This window comes from Archocentrus centrarchus, chromosome 21, assembly GCF_007364275.1.
Source record: "Archocentrus centrarchus isolate MPI-CPG fArcCen1 chromosome 21, fArcCen1, whole genome shotgun sequence".
NCBI classification, from domain to species: domain Eukaryota; kingdom Metazoa; phylum Chordata; class Actinopteri; order Cichliformes; family Cichlidae; genus Archocentrus; species Archocentrus centrarchus.
Window position 1 is genome coordinate 27,237,962 of NC_044366.1, and position 18,181 is coordinate 27,256,142.

At 39.8% G+C, this 18,181-nt stretch overlaps 1 protein-coding gene across 1 annotated transcript; it reads right to left on the minus strand.

The window, feature by feature from the left end:
• Positions 1-1,067: 1,067 nt before the first annotated feature.
• On the minus strand, positions 1,068-18,181 carry hspbap1 (hspb associated protein 1). The gene is made up of 8 exons (XM_030758600.1): positions 18,055-18,181; positions 15,623-15,836; positions 14,290-14,480; positions 12,564-12,700; positions 9,534-9,705; positions 7,578-7,661; positions 7,159-7,269; positions 1,068-2,267 (listed from the first exon to the last, which is right to left on the minus strand). The coding sequence occupies exons 2-8, from the start codon at positions 15,819-15,821 to the stop codon at positions 1,683-1,685; spliced, it is 1,479 nt and encodes a 492-aa protein (XP_030614460.1). The 5' UTR covers positions 15,822-15,836; positions 18,055-18,181; the 3' UTR covers positions 1,068-1,682.

Genomic DNA, 18,181 nt, shown 5'->3' on the forward strand with positions numbered 1-18,181 from the left:
ATCAGCAGAGACTGATATAAATTATCTCATTAGAAAGCAGCCGTACTTCCAATGAGAAAATAAATCAGCCACACATTTTCAGCTCCAACTCCTGTACTGTTTTTTTCTACTTTGAACAGAAAATGTTTGCAGCATGAAGTGAGTTCATCCTCACGCTAAGCCGTTACCCGCATACTGCACAGCCACAAACTGAAGGATTACTCAGTGTACAAAACAGATAAAGCAGGAGAAACATTCATTACAGGTCTCCTATTTCTTAAATAAGTTTTCTTGTTGGTGGTGGTTTTTGCTTTTTCTCCCCTTCATCATTGAAACTTCTGGTATAAATCTCTCATACAGGTTCAGTTTAACCAAAATCTCAGCAGACTGAATAAAAACACATCTAAAGAGATGGTATCCACAGCAGCATAAGCTGCAAAAGGTTCTGGTTGCTGTGAAATGGACTGCTGCGACTGGTCAGCATTAACCTATGATAACTTAATCCCTATGACAGCTGGGATAGGCTCCAGCCCTCCCGAAAAGAATAAGCGGAAGAAAATGGATGGATGGAATGAACTTAGTAAAAGGTTACATTTTAGTTTTTTTGTTTTCAAGAAGGAAAACATTTAGTCTTTTATTTATTTAAATATTTGTTTTGGAATTAACAGAAAGTAAAACCTGAAACCTGTTTAACAGAGTGTAGAACACACATGACGGCACAAACTCCCTGAAAGCTTAAAGGTCAATCAAACACATCCAAACTTTAATTTATTTATTTATTTATTTATTTTCCCCCAGGCTGGCATAAACCAAAGCCGACTTACTCATAATTACTGATAGTCTGGTATAATACGTAGCCTTGTTTTGGACTGTGCAAACTCTGCATCCCTGTTTCACAGACTGTCATTATCAAGATGTGACGATAGCAAATGTGGCCAGTAGGTGTCGCTGTGGAACTGGGTGTCAGATTGTTTAGAAACCTCAATACAATTTCAGCATCAACCATTCGAGTGTTTCCCAAAGCCTTGCTTTGCCCATCACAAGTAAAATGTCATCCATGTAGGGGAAGTCAAGTACAGACAGTCCAATTAAGCAAAGTGGAAATATTACATTTATTATCCCCCAGCATGAAGATGTACACCCTCCCTTTGTTTCCTGTAAGTAGTTTGTCTGTTTCTCTGGCAGCAGCCTATTCAAAACAGACCCATTTCATTTGATTGCTCCTTACACAGTTTTCATAAATCACATAACTATTACAATCAGCCCTCTGTGGCTGGTCAGTGATGATCCTCACTAAATGACTGAGATATTGTGCCGAAAACAAACGTTTGCATCCCTCGAATGTTATTTTGAATTATCTGGTTATTTAGCACACCAAATTAATTCAAGTGGCCATTTTTCCTACTTTGGGAGAACCAAAAAGGATTAGCATTTGCAGGAAAACAAAACAAGGATTTGTTAGAGTGTCACTTGTAGCATTAGAATTAGTTTTGGGTGTGATTTCCTGCATCTGCGGTTCACACCAGGAGGGTCCTGACTGGCAAATGATAGACGAAATTAAAGTAAAGCATCTTCTTACTGATGTCAAAACATCACTGGTAGCATGGAGGGTGGATTTCTAGTGGAACGAAAATAATCACCACTCTAAATCACAACAGGCTCCAGCCAGAATTCATGTTGCACCTGATAAGTGAATATTAAATCTAGGATGAACTGGTGGTCCTATCACTTCCTGTGTGCTTTTCTAGTAGAAGCTCAGTGACACGGGCGATGATGTCTGGATGCACCAGGCAGTCTAGCAGGTCGTTAGTGGTTATTGTTGTATGCGTTGATCCTTCATAATGCTCTGACAAGTGCTCTGATGTCCCATCTGCACAGTAACACTGAGTTGAACCAGTGCTACGTTCATGTGTTTCCTGATCGAGTCTGACAGCAGCTGCAAACTTGGATCTCTCTGCTGCGTCTGAGCTGACAGCGCAGTCCCCTTGAGATCTGACTGCACAGTTGTTGGAAGAGTTGACCTCTACATCTTCGGGGGTCATCTTCCTCAATTCCTGCTGACAGTGTACAGGGATGAGATATGGTCCATAGGGAATACTGAAGGGTGCACAATCCCTAACCCCATCACTATTTTTCTTGATTTGTCCATCCGAGTCCCGTTTGACTGGCTGGGTGTCTCTCAAGTTTGGGCTCAGTTTGCTGTGGCAGCAGCCCCTCTCTCTCTGAGCACAAGCTCTCACTGCCAGGTTCAGATACTGCATATTTTCATTATGGGATGCTACTGCTTCCTATAAAACAAAAAAAAAAACAAGAGAGATGAAAGCTGGAGACAGCTGCAAAGAGATTAACAGCATGTACAGTACATTTAAGATTATAAGATGAACTGCCTGAATTCTGATAGCAGTCTCCTAAACAGATACAGGAAAAGCAATAAAAAAATTAAATAAAATAAAACAAAATAAAAATCAATGCATCTCTGGAATGACACCTAGATAGTCTAATAAAACTGTACTTTGTTTACAAAGTTCTACAAGCAAGAACTGCCATCAGAATCGTTTAAAAGAAGCTGTATTTAAATTGATATTCAGCTCACAGAAGCTTTAGAGGTTACATTTGTTTATTACTTTGTATATCTCCAGAAAGTCCATTTTGCAGAGGCAGTTAATTTGCTGGTAAATTTGGAGAAACCTTTGTACATAACACTTAGATTTTATTAATGTGCGAGGGAGTAATTGTGTTGTTTTTCATTGCCATTTGTTTGCAACTCAGCAAGATTATACAAAAACTTCCAGGCAGAACTTTGTGAAATTCAGTAGGAGAGCTGCTCTCTGAATGCACTTCTAGTATTTTTGTAGGAACAAACAAGCCACATTCAACATGCAACCAACAACAACCGAAGAGGAGACAAGTGACTCCAGGATGCCTCTGATCACTCACACAGTCTCATCAGCTCTCCGGCCAGATGTGATCTGGATCCCCTTTGGAATGCTAGAACAACAGGTCATTTGTTACGACAGTGAGGTGTGAGTCCAGAGGAGGGGGTCCCTGGCAATCAAACCACATAGTGCATTACAGCTTACACCAAAGACATATGACCAAGATTAGAGCAACTATGTGGCTGTGACTGACTGGCACCCCAGGCCTCTCTATATCCACAAGAATCTCCATAATGTACAAAGGAATTAGCATTCATCATTCAAAGCGTTATGACGAAGAATCTGTATCATTTTCACTCTCAACAAAACTAAATTGTAAGCCTGCCATCAGGAACTCTATCTGGCCTAAAGCACAAAAACCCCCCGTTAACAGGCCATCTTTCCCTCTCCTGGTAATCAGATGCAACACAAATTGGGAGCCCCCCCCTAACTTAAATGGGTTTAAACTGGCACTTTGAAGGCACCTGATCTGAGTCAGTCTGCTTGTAGGTTGGAGACTATATGCTTTCTTAGCTAATCAATATGCAAAAACCCTGAAAAAGAAAGAATTTACTTTGAGTTCTTTTGTTACCACAGGAAAGACTCCACCTGACCTGCTCTACCATGCCAACCTGATTCAAGCACAAGTGTTCATGATCACATCCATCGCAGCATCATCATCATCATCATCATCATCATCCCCTGAACAGATCGCTGTTAATAACTTTTTATGTTTTTAATCCTTCAAAGTCAATTTTAACCTGATAGCCATGAAAGGTTATCAGGAAGAGTTTATTATGAGAACTAATGCGGTACCAAACAGCCAAACTAGGCTAATAATACTGTGCCATTGGTTCTGAAGATATGTGAGCATTCTGTCTGTAAACGTGACAGCTCAAAAAGTTTTGAATGAATTCCAATAAAACTTTGTAGGGGTGCAGAGTGGGGTCGTGTTAACAATCCATTTAAATTTGGCTTACATTCATAACAGTCTTCAAAGTCAATGTAATGATTTATTTGTCAAAAATGGACAAAAAGCCTTAAAATTTAGATGGTGTATATTGTCAACATATAGAGAGTACTGTATAAAAATTTAAGATACCATGACCTCTGACCTCTCCTTCAAGGTCAATAAATTGATCAAAGTGATAATAATGCTATATAGAGCTATTATACCTATGTTTCTTACTGCTACTGTCTGTATTGACAGCATATAGGGAATGATATATGGAGATCTAAAGATCACATTGTATCCAAATACCATGCCACATTTGACCTCTGACCTCACTTTTAGAAACCTTTTTAAGTATGTTTAAAAAGAACAAAGAAAACAAAATTAATATATACAAATTACAATACTACTCCCTTAAATGTAAATGCTGCCCAGAGCGAGCTGCCTCAGTGGAGGACTGTGCTCTCAGAGTGCTTCTTGTTTATGTGTTTTAAGATGACACACTTACAAGCCCTTAGAAGCCCTTCAGAGCTCTTATTACTACTTATATGGCTTCTCTAAAGGACAACAGTGGGAACAAAAAAATATATACTCTCAACTCTTTTAGTATATCACAATAAAGCTGCTCTAAGAAGGTACTCTAACAGGGGTTTAAGTTCAGTACTTCTACTCTTTGAGTACAGGAAGCAACCCAGAGGCTTTAATCTCTCCTCATATAATAACAAAAAAAAAGTGTTTCTGCCCATATTGTAACTGCACAGAAAATTGTTTATGGTAGGTGACATAAATATAGTCTGGAAGTGGTAGAAGCTGCCTTGCTGAAACAACTGATAAGCAGAGGAATAAGAAGGTGTGGGAGGTACACTGGTCAGTAATCTACCAAAGGTAGAGGTCTGAATAAATTCATGTGCAGAAATCAGTTACTCGTCAAGCCACTAATGCAGCACAAAGGAGGACTCCTTGTACCTCACCAAAAATAAAGATATGGTCTCCAGAGGGCTTCCATAACTAGAGTGCTGATTCAGCATAGCAAGAGTGCTGAATCAGTGACTAGAAGAACTTCATCTGTAATCATTTGCTATTCACTACATGTTCTGACACCGAGTGCCATTTCAGAAAGTGAAGAATACCTTATACGGCTGGCTGATAATGTCTCACACTGCAGTGTAGAACCGATCATGAGCCAAGACCATCATGTGACGACTGACAGGTAGACCTAGTTAGGTTGGGTAACTAACATTTTGGGAAGTAAATGTAGGTTTCATTTTGTCATGGGTTCTTTGAGGGGTTTGATTTCCCTCCCATATCTGCACTACATAAAGCTTAGCTTAGCCTAAGGACTGAACTCTGGGGGAACGGCTAGCCTGGCTCTGTCAGTTTAAAAAAAGCAAAGCTGTGATTTTACAGGTGGGTTTGTGTGGGACTACAGACTCACCATATGTTAGCCTCTCTGCTAGTTGCCTAGCAACCTCATTGTCACAACAGTGGCCAGGATACAGTCACGGTGAAAAGAAAGTACACAAAATCCTCAGGTTTTACATATCAGGACATAAAAAAAATATTTTATTAATATCTTATTAGGTCTTAAAATTTGGTAAACAGCCTCAGATAACAACACTATGACACATTACACTGTATCATCATCTATTTAACAAAAACTACGCTAAAATGCAGAAGCAGTGTGTGACACACTGACTACACTATGTGGGAGCTTCTAGAAGCATTTTCAGCAGCAACAACTTGAAGTAACTGTTTTCTGCATGACTTTCTTGGTCTCTCACCATGAAACTCTCTCACTGACTAGAATACTTTTAATGCAGAGGTGTTCGTGCTGCTCTGGTCCTGTGGCTGCAAAACAAGCCCAAATCATCACCATACTTAGACAGTACGAGGTGTTTATGCTGATAAATATGGTCCTGTCCGTCCATTGTTCCAGAAGTCTTGTGGCATGTTCAGATGCGACTGTGCAAACCTAAGCTGTGCTGCCATGTTCTTTGTGGAGAGATGACCTGGCAACCCTCCCAAACAAGCCATACTTGTTCAAAGTGCAGTCATGAACTTTTAATATGCCAACTGAGGCCTGTAGAGCCTGAGATGCAGCTCTTGGGCTTTCTGCAGTTTCTCTGATCATTGCATGGTCTGACTGGCAAATGTCTTAAATGTTTTCCACTCGTAAATAATCTCTGTCAGAGCAGAATGAAGGACTTCATATTGTTTGGAAATGACCTTATAATTCTTCCCACACTGATGGGAGGCAACAGTTGTTCTTTAAGGTCACTGCTGAGGTCATTCTTCCTTGGCACTGTGTTAACACACACACCTGAATGCTCCAGACCTGCAAACTGATCATCAATTACTCAAGTGCATTTCATTAGCAGCATCTGGCTGCTACTTATCATCTTAATTCCAATGGAAGCAATAAGGGTGTGCGTAGTTTTTACACACACACACACACACACACAAAACCTGCATTTTGGCTTAATTTTTGTTAAATAAAAAATGACAATGTAATAGGCCATGTTTTCTAGATCATCTGAGGTCTTATTTACCCATTTATCTGTCTGTAAAGCACTTTGGGTCAACTTCTGTTGTTTTTAAAAATTGCTATATAAATGTAATATATATATATAAAATGGACTTGACTACAAAACAATGGGTTTTCAGCTGGGGTTGAGATCTGGTGACTGCAGAAGCCATAACATTTTGTTCTTATCAATTTCGTACTCAAACTGTTATTAACCTTTAAATGTGGACAGGGTCATCCTGGAAGAAAGCATTCCTGCCAGAATGAGAGCATTTTATCACAGGATGAAGATGATTAGTGAGAGCGATTCTATATTGATTCGCAGTGACCCTTCCCTCTAAGGAGGCAATTGGAAACAAAGCAGGTCAACAAAAGCTAAAGCTAAAGAGAGATACCAGAACCTCTCACTGTGGGAGGCAAAGGTTCAGGTTTTATCTTCATCTCTCTGTAAGTTCAACTGAAGGTCAGCAGTTATAAAATCATCACTCAGCTATAGATTAGACCACTGCTGACACGAGGAGCAACCAAATTTGGATTCCCATTTTGCCCTTTGACACACAAAATTGCTCTCTAAATAATTCCCTGTACAGCGAGAAAGAACAACGAAGCATTTCAAACACAACCTTGGGTTTTTAATACGTGAAAAAGCAGCAGAAACCTGTCACTCCTTCAGAGATGATTGTATTTTTTGCACTTAATCAGGGTATCCATACAAGGCAGAAGTAAGTGTAAGAAGACAACTTTTGAATGGACATAGTAATTAATGGCAGAGAGTAATTATTTGTTACCTCAGTGGGGTTGAGCCAGTCATCGGTGTTGTCGTCACTTCGAGCACTTTTAATAGCGCAGACAACTGTCTTGGTCACAGCCTCATTAACTCTGGCCACGTCATCCACTTCCTGTGCAGGACCAGAGAGCCGAGCATCATGAGAAGGAATGCACATGATCAAGATTGTTGCCCCTCCCTACACATGCACTCATAACGAGAAGAAACGTTTTCCTGCTAGCCCTGTTCATCACTCAAAAACGAGAGGAGCTTTAATCTGGGAGGATTTAACACAACGTGGATCAACACGATCAGGAGTTCTTTGGGATAATTACTTGCCATCTCTTCTGAAATGTTTGGAATATATAGGATATGGTTTCATGTTTGGGGTTTTGAGCTGGTGAGCTCAGGATGAAGGGAAGACATGATGGGGCTGCTTACCAGCTCAATCCAGGAGTTGACACTGACGGTGATGGGATCCACTGACTCCACATAATGCCACCAGTGTCTGGGGACATAAAGCACCTGTGCAAAGAAGAAGAAACTTAAATCAATCAGTAGTTCAGAGAAATCACTGCCTTTTCTTTCATCTTCCTAAATACTAAAGAAATACATAAATGCACAGATCATCCACTGGATGGCAGCATAAAGCTTCCCCTTCTTTGCTGTCAGTGGTTCATCCATTCATAAAGTGACTATTAAAAAAAAAAAAAACAGAGAGAGAATGCTTATTGATTCCCTGGCCTCCACAGCAGTCATGATTCATTTGTGGTCTGTGTTCTGACAGGACAAAAGAAATGAGCTGTCTTTTAATTTGATTTGCAGAGGTGGAGCCATCTTTGGGGAGACTGCGGTGGATACTCAAACTATTCATTCTCTCTCAACAGTTGAAGTACTTCCAGGTCTTTCATGAAGCATATCCATGAACTCAGAGCTGTCAACTGTACATAAAGGTCAGGCCAAAGCTTGCTGCAATACTGACTGGAAGAGGTCAAGGTTATTAAAGTGAACAGCAACACACAATTCAAGAAGATAAAGGACTACCAGCTTGACTTGGGTAGAGGTCATTATTCACCTCCTATATGTATATCTACTTGTTACTCTGTAACTGAATCACTACATTAAAGTCATGTGATAACACCTGAGTCAGCTTCATTTGCTAAAGACTGTGGGATACTTTTGATAACTAAGAAATTACCAAAACTAACTTTATAATGTTTACAGCTGAGGTGATTCTGAGGAATCCAATTTGGGATGTTTTGCACAGAATAACAATGTTGCATTTGATTTTCCCCATTAACCAAATAAAACACAAGGGTCACCTGTGACCCTGACCTATAAAGCACTTCACAACCAACTGACAGAGTAACCAGACAGCTGGGTTTGTGTTGCTGATAGGAGGGTGTTTAGTACGCTACGGGAGCTCCCGGACAGGCAGATAGTGAAACAGCTGGCTAATTGCTTTGTTGCCATTTTGACTCTTTAAAAAAACAAACAAACAAAAAACAAACAAACAAACAAACAGTATGGCTGCAATCTGAAATAAAGTGAAAAAGAATGACCTTCACACAGGAGCACCTTTACAATTATTTATAATCAAAGGAGAACAAGTGTGAAAATTATCATCACGAAAGCCCAATTTGGATTCCACAGCACCTCAGTCATAACTTTGACTGAGTGCATAACAAGAGCCTGACTGATTTATCAGGCCTGTTGGCCTGGACTTGACCCAGTTACATCAAGAGTGATAATGCTGCTTAACCTTTTGCTTCCATCACTATAGGAAAAGCAGTCTGTTGAAGGTGATTCGGTATAACTGTGGAGGCCCGACTTTAATTGGGACACAAGTCACGACCATTGCCTTGCTTCGAGCTTTTATGGAGGACACCAAGACAAATAAATCTCACTGTTCAGTCTACTTTTACATGTTCACGACTTAAGGACCAATAAAGTTATATTTTATGGTTACTGCTTCTGTGTCACGAGCAGTTCATCATATAAATGTAGAGCCACAGCATTGCATAACTTCAAACTTTAGTAAATCACTCTGGTTTTTCTACAGTCTGAAAAATGCAGCTGATTTAAGCCAAACAAAAAGGTGTCAGATCACCATTTGGTATAACTCATGCAGAGCTCACAGCTCAAAAAAGATGATGACTAAGGCTAAACAGGATTTTTCTTACAAATGTGTCTGGAGTATGGGTTTATGAACAGCTTAACAGTGCTCTCTCAGAGGTATAAATAAACCATTTTTTCTATTTTAATTGTTAATGTCACTCATGATTAATTCTTATTTACTGACTGCTTAGTTTACCAAAAAAATAAAAAATAAAAAAAATAATTCAGATATATTCATAGTTCTCTGTAGATGTGTGTGGCGTCATCATGACCCCTGACCTGTCCAGGCTGCAGAGTGAATATGTGAGCACTCGCACCCCGGAAAGCAGGGAATCTCCTCAGGTTGGGATGAAGAACAGCCACCTGGCTGAAGACACTGGATTCCTCATAGGGGATCCGAGTCGGGTAAAGCTTAGCTGTATCCTCTGGGGGAAAGAGGTGCCAGCGCTTCCTGAAGATAGGGAACATCAACATAATGGTTAAATATGATTTTAGATTGAATTAATTCTCAAAGATTAATGCTAAAAATGAACTCATTTGTTTGGTTAATTGACAACCTTTTAAGCTGTAAATTGAGGCTGAGAGGCTTTTGTAAAACTTTCCAAAAAAAAGAAAAACTGATAAAAAATTAAATACTAAAACCTATTAACACATATTAGCACAAAATATGTTCATCGTGAAAAGAGGTGTCTAATAACCCATGCTGCTACAGTGGGCAATCAATGAGACAAAAATAAAATGTTGATTACTTTTCTTCATATACTGTTTTAAAAATCCACGTATCCGATATCTTTCATTAAAGGAATCTCAGTTTTAAAGCCCTTCTTATTCTGGGAGACAATAAAAGGTGACAGGGCCAGCTACAAGTTCATTGCTGTAAAACAACTATTTTCACTAACATGAAAATGAAACAGGACTCAATTTTATTGTTGTTTAGAAGAAAAAAAAACTCCACTGCCATGACTATTTTCTGGTGCTGTGACCCACCACTTCCACAAATGTCACAGAATCAATCAATGCCATCTTATTTTTTAAAGATCAGTCGAGTCAAAGGACTGCTTGAGCTGGATTTCATTCCATTAGAGATCAATACCAAATAAAAGAACTCAAGACCCAATTACAAGGGGTGAGATATAACCATCGCTCTGTGGAAGAAGAGTGCAGTGAGATAAGGAAGACCTTTTCCTTTCTATTTCTTGACTCTCAGAACCCCATAAAGGGTCTCACCCTCTGTCTTCATTTCCCACCATCCCGAGCAAGCTCTGTGACAAATCAAACTCTTTTTCAGAGGGCAGAGGACAAATCACACTCAGTGTCAGCATTTACAGTACTCTGCACCTCCAGTGTTGCTGAAGAGCTAAGTGCTTAACAGGCAGAAAACTTCCACAACCACCAGAGGGGCGAAGTACAGACATGATTTTATGAAATCCTGAAACTTCTCTATGCTCGACTGCAGCTTCTCCCCATTAAGTGCATATGTATGACAGGGTAGTGTCACTTTTTATTTCACACCTGACAGTATCTCTCACTGTAAATGAATGAATGTACACTTCTTTTTATACACAAGAAACGTGTCAATAAAATAAATGGTCGACTCTACTGCAGACACAGAGTGTGTCTATCTTGCACTGCTTCATAATTCTGAAACACCTTCTGGGCAACTGTCACAGTACAGAAAACCAAACTATTTCCATGACTCATAGTTACGCCCTAGTTTCAACTAACTTGTTGCAAAAATGTTTTGCAGATCATCAAATTAAAGCCTGACATGCAAGGTTGAAGCAACACTCACAAATCCAAGAGAAAATGAAACAATGAGGGAAAAACAGCAGTTCCATTTCAGACAAGTATGTTACAAAATAGATCCAAATTTTCCAAACACACACACACACACACACACACACACACAGGATATCCACTAGTTAGACAAAAATCGCACTGTTTGCTGAGAAGTGCAGCAAGTTTCACTGCATGTGTAGTTTATGTCATTAAAACTGAGGAATTATTATTATTACATAATGATATCAATTACATAAAGGATTTCAGTCATTTGAGAGTGCACAGGAGCACAAGTATTTATGGACATGATATGATCTGATCAGATATGTACCAACCAAGCAGCTAGACTCACATATTATGTCTTTTACTTATTTAGTTATTATGCCTTTGCTTAGCAATAAATAGCAGGTATCTGTGCACAGAACAACCGCAGAGTTTATGAACGCAACTGATAATGTTAGCTGATATAGCATGGCACTTCAGCCTAGGACCTCTCTCACAGCGGGCGCCATTAGAATAGAGAGAGAGAATAGAGAAGAGAGAAAGAGAGAGAGAGAAGAGAGAGAGAGAGAGAGGAGAGGGAGAGGGGAGAGTCGAGAGAGAGAGAGAGAGAAGAGAGAGAGTGAGAGAGAGAAGAGAGAGAGAGAGAAGAGAGAAAGAGAGAAGAAGAGAGAAGAGAGAAGAGATAGAAGAGAGGAGGAGAGAGAGATGGAGAGAGGAGAGAGAGAGAGAGAGATAGGAGAGAGAGGTAAGAGAGAGAAGAGAGAAGAGGAGAAAGCGAGAAGGAGAGAAGAGAGAGAAGAGAGAAGATAGAAGAGAGAGAGAAGAGAGGAGTTGGAGAGAGAAGAGGAAAGAGAGAGGAGAGAGCGAGAGAAGAGAGAAGAGAGAGAAGAGGAGAGGAGAGGAGAGAGAAGGAAAGAAGAGAGAGAGAGAGAGAAGAGAGAGGAGAGAGAGATAGAGAGAGAAGAGAAGAGAAGAGGAGAGAGAAGAGAAGAGAGAGAGAGATAGAGAAGTAGAAGAGAGATAGAGAAGAGAGAAAGAGATGAAGAGAAGAGAGAGGAGAGAGAAGAGATGAGCGAGAGAGAGGAGAAGAGAATATAAGCGAGATAGAGAAGAGAGAAAGAAGAGAGAGAGAAGAGAAGAGAGAGAGTAGAGAGGAGAAGAGAAGGATAAGAGAGAGAGGAGAAAGTAATAGACGGAGAGAGAGAGAAGATAATAGAGAAGAGAGAGAAGAGAAAGAAGAGAGCAATATAATATAATATTAATATAAGAGATTAGAAGAGAGAGATAGATAGATATATTATTTGTTGATAGATATAGAGTATTTTATATCTATATAGATATATAGATATATATATATATATATATATATATCTCCAAACATGCAAATACTGAGGCTTCAGAAGGCGGCTGTGACTGCATTCACCTTTCAGATACTTTCGATGGAATCACTGTTTGCTGAAATGCCGCTACAGTGAAGCGTGGAACAATTTTCAAAACTGTACTTGCTCACCTACAATGATTCCTTACCGTCCTTGTACCTGCAGTACCAAGTTACAGCCATAAGAGTCCAGGTGGCATGGCGTGTTGGCTCCCTCTGTGCCGATCCATAAGGTGCTCTCTCTCCCGTTACGCCCCTCAAAACCAAACTCAGCCCATTTTACATGCTGCAACACACACACACAGCACATTCCAACACCACATATCAGTCCAAAATACCGTGTGTATAAATGCCCGTTTGAGATTTTTAGATTACAGTGCTGGTGTTTTCTGTCCACGTTAATGACATGACATGGAAACGACATTCACAACAGTCACGACTCTCCTATAGGCTCACAGATATAACCCAGCTGCATCGGCTACAATGACAGGGCCTATTATAGGTGACCAATAGAGAAACCAAGCAACAGCATTTGTCATCTTTCAAAGAAAACTACTCTGTCAATCATGTGCTGTCAGGAGACAAAGACGTAGCAATCACACCGGCATCCTGAATAATGAAGTCATTACCATACATGCGGGCAGCTGTAAGCTGTGACAGTCTGGTCAATCTCGCCTTCAGGCAGCCTTTTTTTGCCGGCACCATTTATCCTGCAAAAAGCTCACGTCTGTCTGTCTCAAAGGCATGAATGTCAGCAGGTTATAATTGGAGGTGGATGCCCAATAAAAATTTATCACCGAGATAAAAATGAAATAAATGTGTGTCAGTGGCTCAAGAAAGGATGGCACTTTTATGTCTTCACCGGCCAGATGATGAGAATAACAGCTAATATAAAGCTGCCATCACAAAAGTGTGACATTTTAATTGAAAATGTCAAAACAAGGGAGGGGGGGAAGGGAGGGGGGGGTTAAGAATATCACAATAACGAGTTATTTTTGGTTCTTTAATTTTTAATGGCATGTCAATTTCAGCTTCTTAAAACTAGGTTAGGAGCTTATACTATGAAACATTTTTAACTTTTATTATTCTAAATAAAATTTAGACGGCTTTGTGTATGATATCAACCATTTGGGCCATGATCTAGTGCTGCTGACACTGCACAGTGTATGGGAAGCAATTAGAGTGCTGACATATTCTATATATTCTATTTTGTGTAGGTTGAGAAAGAATGGACTGAAGGTGTGAGCTAAGGGAGATGATTTTTGTGTATGTGTGTAGCCGGCAGTGCCCCTGCGTGCCCACTTCACACTGAGTGACTTGTCTGAACAGAGAACCCATCCACCACCTTTGGGAGAAATTGGAAAGCAAGTCAAAGTCATAAAAAATGATGCTGTAATCCTGGTTCCTGGTTCTCATAATGTTCTGGTGTCCAGATAACATCTGATCAAATGTTGTCTAAACCTACAGGTTTAGAAAAAATTACTAATTTAACCAACAAAAAAAAAATGCAATACTTAAAATAAGAAATGCCACACTTTTTGGAGTGGAGTCAATTTAGTGAAGAATGGTTTCCTGCGATATTCAAACAATAAGGCCTTTAGATACATTAGCTTTTATCCTGCTTGCTTGGATACTGAACCTGACAAAATAACTAAAGATGACCTGCATTCTCATTATGTGTAAGTTGTTAATGTTTCCAAAAAGCCCTTTAGCTTCAGCGGCAATTAAATAACTCAGGTGCTTCTTAACATTAACCCTGAACTTGTAAAATTCATCATTATTCAAACACGGCTGGACTCAGATGGACTGTCTGCCCAGGCAGGATTGTAAAATTTATGTGAAAAGTCAACACGCATGCAGCAACAGGATGGTTACCTCAAACATGAAAGGCTGATCTTGAAACAGCATGGTGATATATTTGTAGTCGGCATAAGCCCAGTACTCTGAGCTGGAGTACTCAGAAAAATGCCCCACATCTGTTCCAGACTGCCCCCGAGTCCAGCTGAGAAACTGAGCCACACTGGCCTCCACATAGGAACACTGGGTCTCAAAAAGAGGAGCCTGAGCTGAGAAAACAACAACAAACACAGACAAGACAATAACCAGTGGAAAATTTAGTTAAACAGTTCAGTTGAGCTACAAGTTCTGTGAAAAGGAACCTTTTTTTTATAGGACTCTATGCAGATAAATATACAGCATTTTACGTGAATGCAGTTATAATGCAATTATGGGGCGTACTTAGTTTTTCACAGGACTGAGTCCTGAGGAAATGTTTTCCACACGGCTGAACTTTATGTATTTCATATACCAGAATTACAGCACTTTGCATCATGGTAGGCATGATTTTTTTTTTTAAACCCACTTCAACAGGAAAAATAAATCACAGCTGCAGTGATTTATTGTTTCTTTTGTTTGTGTAAACAAGGTGTGTCTATGCTTGAGTGATGACATTTAGAATACATGATGAGAAATGCCCAACCTGTCAGCTGTTACAGCTGAAAAAAAGATGATTTAGAAATCTAATTAGCTGGCTTTTATCAGAGGGCATACTCTCTGTCATTCATCAGAGAGAGAATCATTACTGTAGCTGTTTCAGAGCCACATGGAGGGCAAAGTACACCAGATGCTCAAAATCAAAAACTCTCAGTATGTTTTCATTTGTGGGACATAAATCACACCATTAAACAGTCTGCTATAATTTGTTAGCTTATGCCAATCTATAAATTATCACTCATTGGAAACTGTTTGAAATGCATTATACGTTTCCATATGCTGACATAAAACAAGTAACTATAACTAAAACCTCATTAATTTAGCATGCTGAAAGTGATAAATCATCAATTATGACAAAAATTCTCAATGGACATGGATAATCATAATAAGACTATTTTGGATTAATGTTCTGGCTACTTTTGAGGAAACATTTAGTGCATTAATCAAAAACTGCATTTCAGTTAGAGCATCCAAAATCACTTTAGTCCAGTGCAGGAAAAAAAAAAAAGCCCCAGATCAGATACTTTTCCTTATTATTACAGTTTACTAAATATGCAGTAATTTAACTTTAACTAAAGCCTGACAGGAATGCTTCATGGGAAGCTGAATTTCATCTTTTTACTCAAATAAATTTCATTGTGAATGTTTAACCCAGTTGAGTAATCACACACAACTAAATCCAACAACTCTTCCTTGGTCAAGCTCCTGTTCTTACTGTTTGTCTTCTCTTTTCTCCCAAGTCTAAATCGGACACGTCTGTCACCAAGACAGCTTGACAGATGCTCTGCTGTCCAGCGGAGAACAGGCCAGTCACAGGTCATGTTCAGGAAGACTGCGGGCTGCTGCAAATGATGCACAATCCTCCGGGTCTCCTCCGGGCTGAAGGGTTTATTAATCATGGTGGTGCCAGCCATAGCCTTTGGTACACACTGATAGTAGGATGCAACACAGGATGAACATAAAGCTGATTAACAAAGATGACATTTTATTACTAGTCACTGCCTGCAAGCAATGTTTCTTATCTTCTATGTGAAAATAGTGAACAAAACTACAGAGCTTTTAATGTTTGCTGAAAAAAAGAAACAAAAAAAAAACCAACTGTGTGTGTGTATCCATTTTGTATTTGTTGCTTCCTCAGCGCTCAGAAAAACCATAAAACCACTAATTTATGACTCAGAGGGGGCGGGGGGATGAGGACACTGCCGCATCCTTATTTTTGAGCTTCTTTGTACTATGTTACAGCATAAATCTGCAATATAAACTACCTTTTGACGTTCAAACCGGGCATCAGAATGGGGAAGAAAGGTGATTTGCACTGTAGTTAGTGTTGGACGTGCTGTCTGAGTATTTCTGAAACTGCTGCTGGGATTGTCACCACACAGGCATCTCTAGGGTTTACAGAGAATGGTCCAAAAAAGAGACACTATCCAGTGAGCAGCAGTTCTGGGTGAAAGTGCCTCGCTGATGCTGGAAGAAAATGGCCATACTGCTTTGAACAACCAAGGTATGCAGAAAATTATCTCTGATTGCACTTGGCCATGAAGCAGACGGGCTACAGTAGCAGATCACACCTGGTGCCACTCCTGTCAGCGAAGAATGGGAAACTGAGGCTACAAATTGCATGGGCTCACCAAAATTGGACAACAAAAGATTGTAAAAATGCTGCCTGGTCTGATTTGTTTTCTGACATTCAGATGGTGGGGTCAAAATTTGAAAGCTTGCATCCATCCTGCCTTGTTTCAAAAGTTCAGACTGATTGCAGTGTAAATGTATGAGATATTTTCTTTGGACACTTTGGGTCCTTTAGTACTGCGGGAGTATTGTTCAAATGCTACAGGCCACCTGAGTATTCTTGCTGACCATGTCCATCCCTTTATGACCACAGTGTGATGGCTGCTCCCAGCGGGATAACACACCAAAGCTCAAGTCATCTCAAACTGGTTTCTTGAATATGACAGCGAGTTCACTGCTCTCAAATGCCCTCCACAGTCACCAGATCGCAGTCCAATGGAGCACCTTTAGGATGTGGTGGAACAGGAGAGTCACATCATGGGTGCGTAGCAGACAACTGTGCGATGCTGGCATCTCAAAATGTAGCAAAAATTCACAACACCTTTTGCAATCTATGCCATGAAGAATAAAGGCAGTTCTGATGGTAAAAGGGGGTCCAACTCGGTGCCACAAGGTGCAACTGATGAAGTGACCTGTGAGTGTACACATTCTGGCTGACAAGTAGCAAGAAAATGCAGTTCAGAAAGTGCTAAAGATAACATCTGTTAGCAACTCAGAAACAGTTTTACCATTTACGAGATTGCACTTATCTACCAGGGGACAGTGGGGATATCCTAATTAGAATATAACAGACAAACTCTAGAAATAATCTTATTTGATTACATGTGAAAATTCAGTTATTGCATACCGCTATTAATATGACAGCTATGCATTCTTTGTCCAACTGGAGGAAAGGCAAAATCCTATTTCCAGTGGAAATGTGATCCCTAACCTGATCTAGATCATTTCTCTCTGTATCTGTACCCACAAATTAATCTAAAATAAGAGAGATGCTAAATAACCTACTCAGCGAAGAGGAGAAGTTATCGCCTTACAAATCAGATATCGGTCAAACTCTGACGCTTGCTTTTTTCTTTTGATGAACTTTTTAGAAACTTTGTTCCTAACAGGCACCACTTTTTACTTCCACAGTTTTAGGTATATTAACTTTCTTTAAAGAATGGTATTTTGCTTTTATTATGCGCATTTTGATAATAATCGCTGATATTTCCCACTTGACTAGATCTCACTGTGAAGCTAACAGTAAGTGATGGCGCACGCAAAAAATGTGGCTAACTAGCTTTACATGATAGAATCACAGAATAAAGCAACTTGTTGAAAAACTACCAAATAATTCAGATAATAATACATAAAAGGTCAGCCAGGCAGCACGCAAGGTAGTGCTTAACGAGCACAGGTGTAAAATATTGAATTAATTACTTGCCCGCTGGGTGGGAAAAAACAAGGCCAAAGTTACTGTTCTTAGGAACACCTGGGCTTTTTCGTGACGAGTAAAAACATCTGCTGTTAGCGTAAGCTAGTTTCAGGAAAATACGAGGATGTTTTGAAGGAAAAAGAAAGTAACAGAGGACTCACCTTTCACTACACGTGTGGATGAGGCGCGGGCGGAAGTAAACAAAGCTCACATGACAGCGTACGGCTTCATTTACGTCTACAATACATCACTGTGAATCTGCTCCATTTCGGCTCTCGCATCGCTGCA